The following is a 9,293-nucleotide window of genomic DNA, read 5'->3' as shown; positions in this document are numbered from 1 at the left end:
TTTTTTTTTTTTTTTTTTTTTTTTTTTTTTTTTTTTTTTTTGAGGCAGGCTTTTGCTCTGTGGCCCAAGGGGGCCTTGAACATGCAGTGATCCTCCTGCCTCAGCCTCCCAGTTGCTAAGATTATAGGTGAGCACTACCATCAGGGCCTTCTCTCCCTTCTTTTTTCCTTCCTTCCTTTCTTCCTCTCTTCCATGTTTTTGGTGCTGGGATGAAGCCCAGGGCCTCCCGCGTGCAAAGCAATGCTCTACCACCCGGCCCTGGCCTCGAGCTGGACTTAGTAACCCACCTCTCATGCACTCAGCGCTGCAGAGCCAGGAGTCGGCCCTTCTGAGATGAGGTCCACAGCACAGCAATGCCTTTTCTCCACCTTCCTGCCCTGGTTCTTTTTGTTTTGTTTTGTTTTTTTGAGACAAGGTCTCACTCTGCAGTTGAGACTGACCTGGAACTCACTGTGTAGCCCAGGCTGGTCTCGAACTCACAGCGATCCTCCTGCCTCAGCCTCCTAAGTGCTGGGACCACGGGCGTGCGCCACCACGCCCGGCCTCCGCCCCGCTTCTAACTCTTGAGGCCCAGGTGCCAGCCTGGAAAGGAAAGCCCTTCCTCCCCTGAGAAGAGGGAGGTGGCGTGGGCTTCCCTCACTGCCCCCTCTGGCTGGGAGTTGGGATTTGTGTGGCTCGGTGGGGGCCAAGCCAGGACGTCGACTTGCTTCAGGAATGGCGAAGTCTGTGTGGAAAGCTTCGGGGTTGTGGGCTGGCTGGGGCAGAGTCTGGGAGCCCCCGCGCTCCGGAGCCAAAGACAACAATCTGTGCAGGACGGCACAGAGGGCCAGCTCCGGACCTCAGGCGTGTGGCTCCTCTCCTTTGTGAGCACTAAACCGGTTCCTCGTTCTACGGCGCCCTTCTCACCGCAGTGGCTGTTGCAGGCAAGGGCCGCTCACTCCTCCCCTGCACTCCTCACTGGCTGATAAAAGTGGGCTGCACCGAACACGTCGTTGTCTCTTGCGCGAACTGAGGCACTGACCCCCTGGTTCCCCTGCGCCTGCAAATTTCTTTTTCTTTATCCCTCATCGTACCCTGGAGCAGGCAACTGAGCGTCTGATCAGTGCTCGGTAAAAGTGACGTCTGGGGCGGCAGCAGCCGTTTTGCAATCAGAAGGCAAGGAGCAGGGGGTCAGCCGGACACACAGCCGTGGAAGGACCAACGAGAAAAGACTGGCACAGTGGGAGCGTGAACAAAACGGGCAGCTGCCTACTTGTGCATTTACTTTCTTTTTCTTTGGTTTTGTTTCTGGCTCCAGAGTTTTTGTTTATTAAATAAGCAAACAGCCGGAGTTTGGCTCAGTGGTTCTGCCTCCTGCCTTACAAGTGCAAGGTCCCGAGTTCGATTCCTGCTACCAAAAATAAATAAATAAGCCAAAAGCCGTTAGCCTGGGGGTCTCCATGGAGCCCCTACCTAAGAAAGCCAACTTTAATTACCAGGCAAATCAACTGGAACCTAACTTAGAAGTATAACAGTCGAGTGGGGCGTGGTGGTGCACACCTGCAATCCCAGCACTTGGGAGGCTGAGGCAGGAGGATCCCTGGGAGTTCGAGACCAGCCTGGGCTACAGAGTGAGTTCAAGGGCAGTCTCAACGACATAGTGAGACTAACTAACTAATTAAAATAAAAGTCAATGCTGGATGTGGTGGCACAAGCTTGTCTGTCATCTCCAGCCCTCAGGAGGCTGAGGCAGGAGGCTCACCGTGAGTGGGAGGCCAACCTGACCCTGTGTCAAAACAAAACAAAACAAAGCAAAACTTAACTCTGTAGGATCTGTGCTGGTGGTGGAAGGCAGAGACACGCTGGGTGACGTGCCTGGTTGTGCAACTTCTTGTGAGTCTGCACTTGTTTTCTGCAGTGCTGGGAATGGAATCCAGGGCCACCCTACTGAGCAACGTCCCCAGCCCTTTTCTTATTTTGACAGGGTTTCTCCAAATTGCTAAGTTGTCCAGGCTGGGCTGGAACTTGCCACCCTCCTGCCTCAGCCTCCCAGAGTGCTGACAGGTGAGCACCTCCACAATCTGCTTTTATTTATTTATTTTTATTTTGAGCCAGGGTCTCCTACATTGTCCACGGGGGAGCTGAACTTGAGGTCCTCCTGCCTCAGCCTCTGAGTACAGAGTTGACAGGCATGCACCTTTTGCACCCATCGCGTCCCCTCACTGGTGTGGTCCCGGCCGGGCCCTCTGGGACGTAGGCATCTTGCATGTCCGGCTGGGGACAGGCTGAGGGAGCGGGGAGGGTGAGGCCCTTGCGGGGCCCTCTTGTCTGAAAAACAAATGTTTGAGCAAGGCCTGGGTCCAGCGACCACGCCTTCCCCTAGGGAGGGCGCTGAGGGCTGCGGTGGGGCCTGGGCCCCTGTGTGACTCAGCCCCTTGGAGCCACGCGGCTCAGACTGTTTGCCGTGGGCTCCACAGACCGCAATCTGGTGGCTCCGGTGGCCCAGGTGTGTCGCGCTGTGCCCTGATAACCGCAATCTGCACCCCTTTGCCCTCCTCAAACACGGACCTTGCCACCTCTGAGACCGGGGCGGGGGGGCAGAGCCGGGTTCGCTTCCCTCGGTGAACCCTGCGGAGGGCACTAGGGAGCCACAGAGAACGTGAGAGCCACATGTCGGTCGGACCCCGGTGGGGAGAGCAGGGCCGAAACTTCAGTGCTGGTCGGAGCCCAAGGGCTGCCCAGGGCCAGGACCGGGTGAAGGGAGCCGGTGCAGGTGTCTCCCGGCGCACACCCACGTCCCAGGTTCTTGCACACACACCAGGGACCCACACTTGGAGGGAAGCGGCACCGTCCCTGTCCCCCCCGGCTCTCCTGTCCATGTTTTCCTTGGTGTCGGCCAACGTGGGAGCTGCGGGGCTCAAACTCGGATCCCCCTGCCTCAGCCTTCTGGGTGCTGGGATTACAAGTGAGAACCACCACATCCGGCAATCTACTTTTTTTCTTTTTGGCGATGGAAGCCAGAGCCTTGGGCATGTCAGGCAAGCGCTGTACAGCATGAGGAAGTGTGTAAGTATCGGCTTCGTGTTGTCGGGCAGACCGAGTACCCTCTGCCAGGTCACGGCCCAGAGATGGACAGTGACCGCTGGGTGTCACACAGCGATGTCTCTGGGGCTCCACTGTGGTGGGTGAGGTCCACCTTGAGGGCCAGCGGTCGGCGGATTCCAGTGCCATCCCCGGGCCGAGACCGCGCTCTGGGGAGCGTGGGGTCCACAGCACACCCTTCCCTGTAGCCCCCAGAGCCGGCCAGGCCCTGCACCGATGGGCCCGGCCTCTTGCCAACTCCCGGGGAGTCAGAAGGAGCAGGAATCTGGGGGCCCCTCCTGTGTTCGGCTGTGAACGCCCAGGTCGTGCGGAGCCAGACACAGCCCCCGGCCCGGGCCGTTCAGTCAGGGGCAGCAGCCGCAGGTGAGAAGGCAGCTGCCGAAGCTCCGGATTCCTGCGCTTGGGCCCCGCTGTGGGGCCCGGAGATGCCGGTCCGCGGGTCGCGGCCAAACACACTCACTAAATATTTGCAAGTGAAGTTCAGCTCTGCTGGAAAAGACAACACAGCAGGGGCCACGGGTGTTATTGAACGGAGGCCAGAAGCCGTCAGCCTCAGAAATCCTCGTTCACGGAAGGAAAACATGAAAAGGGAGATACCAGAAGATTACCTTCAGCAACCGCTTGTGGCTGTTTCAAAACCGAGCGGAGGAGGAGATTAGCCTGATCAGTCAGCGGTGAGAAAGCTGCCTGTACTGCAGCGGTGGGGAGAGGGGGGCAGCACGTTCCAGTTCGAGCTGGGGACAACTTCAGTCATGACATAGGGACGCTGGGCACTGCTGGAAGAAAAAGTACCAAAGCCGGGTGTGCTGGCCCACACCCATCATCCCAGCACTCTGGAAGGCTGAGGCAGGAGGATCCCAAGTTGGAGCCCACCCTGGGCACCTCAGTGAGATCCTGTCTCAAAATATGCTTTTTTTTGGTACTAGGAATTGAACTAAGGACCTCGCGCTTGTGAGGCAGGTGGAGGAAATCCTGAGCTAAATCCCCCCACCTGTCTCAAAATAAAAAATAAAAAAACGGGCTGGAGATTTAGCTCAGCATTCCCATCCCTAGCAGCATAAAGAAAAAGCAAAACAAAAGAAGGGCTGCTATACGTTCCCATGAAGACTTGCACACGAATGTCTGTAGCAGTTTTATTTCTAATCACCAACTGCTGGGAACCAGAGTCCACTCTTGGTGAACAAATGGTCTATCCAAGCAACAGAATACTACTCAGCCGTGAAAAAGGAAGAAAGTACTCAGGGGTGGCCGGGCTGGGTCAGGTGGTGAGTCCGAGCTCTGCGGCTGCGGGAACAAACTGCCATCAGCTAGGCAGCAGAACACAACACAAAGAGTCCTCTGGGAGTTCAGGAATCCGAAGTCAAGGCATCAGCAGAGACGCGGCTGCTGAGGGCTCTGAGGAAGCCCGAGTCCCAGCCTCCTTCCGGCTTCCGGCTTCCTGCAGCTGCTGCCAACTCCTGGGATTTCCTGGCTCTCTGCTTCCATGTTCTGGTGGCTCTAGGGTCTGTTTCTCCGTCACTTTCTTTTCTTCTCTTGCTTGTTCCGTTTGAGACACGGCCTCCAGAGTGCCGAGGTGACAGGCGTGCAGCACCACCCCCGGCCCAGCGCTCTTCCCCAGAGTTTGGATTCAGATCCACCCCGCTCCAGTAGGACCTCATTTTCATTTACACAAAGATACCTGCACCGACCCTCTTTCCAGGAAGCTCGCTTTCTGAGGTCCCCACTGAACTGTGGGCCTTCCCATAAGGCAATGGGAGCCTGTCGAAGATTATTTGCATAGGATGCTGTCCAGCCAATAGCAGTAGGAGGCCCCTGGCAGGTAGCCTGGCATTGGCCCAGCCGCAAGTCAATCCCAGGTGCTGACCCCGCCCTCAGAGGTTGGTCTCATGGTCCCGGGGGTCCTGGTCTCTGCAGCTGCTAGGCCCCCAGGACCCGCGCCCCTTGGCCTCACACTGCAGGAAAAGCGGGAGGTCCTCCGCTGCAGGCCGGAAGGTGGGGGCGCTCTTGGCGCCCGAAGGAATTTCTTCCAGACCCTGGGGAAGGGGAGACAAAAGGGCCCCATCAGAAACCCTACTTCTGGACTGGAGATTTATGAAAGATCCTGAGTACGATCCCTGGTACCAGAAAAAGAAAACAAACAAACAAACAAACAAACAAGAAAACCCCCAACAAATCCTATTATGCTCCGTTACAGGTCTTGTCCCAAAGCGGGACACTGAGGACCTAGGAGGCTGGCACAAGCCCTGGCACAGTAACCCCAGCTACTCAGGAGGCGGAGGCAGAAGAAAAGAAGGTAGAGGCTGACCTGGGCAACATAGTACAACTCTGTTCAAAACAAAAACATTAAGAAAGAGCTAGAAGTCGGGTGTCACACATGCCTGTCACGTTGGTACTCAGGAGGCTGAGGCATGAGGATCTCCAAAAGTTCAAGACAAGCCTGGGCTACATAGCGAGTTCAAGCCTACCCTGAACTCGTGAGACCTTGTCTTCTAAAAAAAGAAGGAAGGTGGCATGGTATCGCAGTGCTTGTAATGCCAGTGCTCTGTCTGGATAGGGTTTTTGTTTGTTTGCTTGCTTGGTTTTTGAGACAGTGTTTTGCTATGTAATCCAGGCTGGCTTTATTTTTTGTTTTGGGGTTTCTCCTCCTCCTCCTCTTCCTCCTCCTCCTCCTCCTCCTCCTCTTCTTCTTCTTCTTCTTCTTTTTTTTTTTGGTACTGGGGATCGAACTCAGGTCGTTGTGCTTCCAAGGCAGGCGGAAGAGCCACTGAGCTAAATCCCAGACTGTTTTTCTTCTTTTTTTGTATTGGAGATCAAACTCAGGACTTTGTGTTTGCCAGGCAGGCACAGTGACACTGAGTTACATTCCTGCCTCCCCTCACTTTTTTTTTTCTGCAGGCTGGCTTTGAACTCACTACATAGCCCAGGCTAGTCTTGAACGCACAGTGATCCTCCTGCCTCAGCCTCTGCTTTGGTAGGCTGATGCAGAAAAATCTAAAATTTTGAGCCAACTGGAGCAATTTAGCAACATAAGAAGTTGCTGTCTTTAAAACATAAAAAAAGAGGGGTTGGGGATTTAGCTCAGTGGTTCCACCGCCCAACTCGCAAGTGCAACGACCTGAGTTCGATCCCCAGTACCAAAAAAAAAAAAAAAAAAAAAAAAAAAAAAAAAAAAGAAGGAATATATCTCAGAGATCTCAGGGGTAGAATGGTTGCCTACCGTGCAAAAAGCCCTGGGTTCAATTCCCAGTACTGTAAAGGAAAACAAGGGGGAGGGGGAGGAGGAGGAGAAGAAAATACAAGAAGATATTTTCCATAGCAGCTGGAGGTAGCATTAAAGCACTTGGACCAAACCTCTCTGCCCCAGGGCCTTTGCACCTGCTGTGCTGCCCTCCCCCACATGGGCTGCCTGGTTCCTGCTCACCCTGGTCCTTCCATGTCATCTCCTCTAAGAGTCCCCACAGTGCTCTGGCTGACACTGCTTGGCTCAGCAACCCATCTGTTATCTTACCACTCCTTACTGCTGGGCACCACTTTATTTTTGTTGCTTTCATCTCGCCCAGGAAGGGGGACCAGACCCCCAGTGACAGTTTGGCCCAGACTCGGGGCCATTGCTCAGCAGTCACACGGCTCTGGCCAAGAGCCATTGGCCCTGTGGGTTTCTTATGTAAGATTTCCTCCAACTTGGCTCACATTCAATTTAAGTAATTTTATCTTCACAAGAGACTTTATTTATTTTTTTGGTACTGGGGACCAAGTGCTTTCAAGGCAGGCGGCAGAACCACTGAGCTAAATCCCCGGCCATAAGAATTTAGATCAATATCCTAAGGGCAATCCTGTTTCCTTACTACACATCGGAAGAAACTATAAGTCATCGCAGCACTCAGAAGGCTGAGGCAGGAGGATCGCCACAAGTTGGTGGCCAGCCAGGGCTACATGGTGGGACCCTGTCTCCAAAAAAGAAAGAAAGAAAAAGAGAAAAACCCATAGGAGAGTCGCTAGGTCGCCACTGTGGCCACCCAGGGAGCCTCACTGAGGTCAGGCCCCGAGTCGCGCCTTGCCATCCCCCGTGTGGTCCCGACCTAGACGCACCTTCACCAGGCCGTCATCCAGTGTGGCCACGTCCTCCGTGGGGGCCACCGACGCCGTCTGCCGGGTGAGGTCCCACCACAGCAGCCCGGGTCCCAGGCTGCTGCGCTTGGTGGGGCCTGAGGGAGAGACGCGTGGTGAGGGGGCCACGGGGCCGAGCCGGGTTCCCATCCCCGCTGCCACAGCAGCAGCCTGGTGGACCCTTGCTGCCTCAGTTTCCTCACCCACCCACGGAAGGACTGTAATAGGTCAAAGGCTGGCTGGCTCCCCGATTACTGGAATGGTACCCAGCATCTAGAGGGGTTCAGTAAAAGCCTGGAGAATAATTTAAAGTCTATTTTCTATCACTATTGTTTTCTGTTTGTTTTTTGTTGGTTTTTGTTTCGAGGCAGGGTCTCGCGGTGCAGCACAAGCGGGCCTCCAACTCGCTGCAATCCTCCTGCCTCAGCCTCCCGCGTGCTAAGCCCGCACGCCCAGCTGGACGTCTGCTCCTGCTTCTCCGCGGCCTTGGGAATTCCCCAGGGGCGTGGAGCGGCCGCTTCCGGGAGGAAAGGCCTCTTCAGCACCGCGGACAGCACCCCGGAACCGCACCCACCTTCGGCCTGTGGCTGGGCTTGGGGGCGCTGGGCCTCCCGTTCAGTACCACAAAATGAGCCCCGGGATCGCAGGGGGTCCTGAGGGGGCAGCGGCAGGCGTGGGCGGGGCCCAGGCAGAGGGACGGGAGGAGGCCGGCGCGGCTCACCCGTCAAGTAGCTGACCAGGGCGCCGCACAGCACGGTCGTGAGTGTGCCCAGGGCTCCGTAGTACAGGTAGGAGATGGCGTAGAAGCTGTGAACCAGAGCAGGCCGCCCTGGGGCTTCCGCGGAGCTGGAGCCCGAGCCTGTCACCCCAGCACTGGGGAGGCTGAGGCAGGAGGATTGCTGCGAGTTAAGAGGCCAGTCTGGGCTACATAGGGAGTCCCTGTCTCTATAATTTGAACATAAACTTTAAGAAAAACCTAGTAATGAATTGAAAAGAAACAAAGAGAAAGGCAGGGAAGCAGTGGCCACACTGTAACCACGGCTGAGCCTCAAATAACTTATGGAGGCCAGGGGCCGGGAGGGAGCAGGAAGTGGGACGTGACTGCTTATTGGGGTGAGAGCACTTTTGGGGATAATGAGGATTTCCTGTACTAGAAACTGAGGGTCTTTGCATAAATCTCATGAGTTTACTATACTCTACCCCCGCCCTGATGTACTGGTAATTGAATCCAGGACCTTGGGCATGCTAGGTACGTAAACTGCCACCGAGCCGCATCTCTGCCCCACAAGCCCCCCCTTTATAATTAATTTTATAGTATATCAATTATATATGAATAAAAAAGAATCAAGTTCCCCTGGCTGCAAGTGCCACCAATCTGGCCTCCATCACACCCATCCGGGCCTCCTGCAGAGGTCAGCTCTGGCCACTGGGCCTTTGCACCTGCCGTCTCCAACAGGAAGGCCGATCGCTTGCAAAAGGGCTCTTTTTCAGACCTCACCCAGGCCACGCCTCCCACACTCACAGCCCTTCCTACTCACCCAGAGTTGTTGATGGTGGCAAGCGAGTATAGGACCGAGGCGTTGCTGAAGGAAACCATACAGCCCGTGGCGGAAGACGGCAGGACACCCATGGTCTGCTCACTGGGTGGGTACAGCGTGGCACCCAAGGCCACCCATAGGGAGAGCAAAAAGCCCACGCCCAGCCCGGAGAGGACGCCCTGGGGCGGAGCCAATGTGAGGGGCGGGGCCTCACCGCCCACCCGTCTCATCCCGCGTCCTCGCCCTGCCTGTGCACTCACTCACGAGGAGGCCCCGCCCGGCCCCGCCCTCAGACGCTGAAATCAGAGATGTAATAGGAGAAATTTTTCCTGAGCAGAAGAATTATTGATTTGTTGGAAGGGCCATAGGGTTCTCTGGATCATTAATGAAAACAAAGCAACACTTGGATATACTCTGGCAATTTTCTTTTAATCTCAAGGAATAACAAAGAAAGTAGTAAACATTAAAAGGTCTGCTGAATGGAACAATAAATCATGTAGTTCCAGACTCCTTTTCCACTTCCAGAAAAGCTATGAAGAGATGGAGTCTAAGGAAATTTGATAATAA

The 9,293-nt window shown here is 55.2% G+C and overlaps 1 protein-coding gene across 1 annotated transcript in view; it reads right to left on the bottom strand.

Annotated features, from left to right (window-relative positions):
* Positions 1–4,130: 4,130 nt before the first annotated feature.
* The window catches only part of Slc5a5 (solute carrier family 5 member 5), a gene marked incomplete at its 5' end in the record, with an annotated part of 7,580 nt that continues 2,417 nt past the window's right edge, over positions 4,131–9,293 (bottom strand). Inside the window, 4 exons of the mRNA XM_010606522.2 lie at positions 4,131–5,114; positions 7,171–7,286; positions 7,910–8,070; positions 8,727–8,981. Coding sequence (XP_010604824.2) covers positions 4,953–5,114; positions 7,171–7,286; positions 7,910–8,070; positions 8,727–8,981 — 694 coding nt within the window. The remainder of the gene's footprint in view (positions 5,115–7,170; positions 7,287–7,909; positions 8,071–8,726; positions 8,982–9,293) is intronic.

This window comes from Fukomys damarensis, unplaced genomic scaffold (genome assembly GCF_012274545.1).
Source record: "Fukomys damarensis isolate Sample0158 unplaced genomic scaffold, DMR_v1.0_HiC HiC_scaffold_37, whole genome shotgun sequence".
NCBI classification, from domain to species: Eukaryota; Metazoa; Chordata; class Mammalia; order Rodentia; family Bathyergidae; genus Fukomys; species Fukomys damarensis.
The sequence above is the reverse complement of the archived record's forward strand: the minus strand, read 5'-3'. Positions and strand labels throughout refer to the sequence as shown.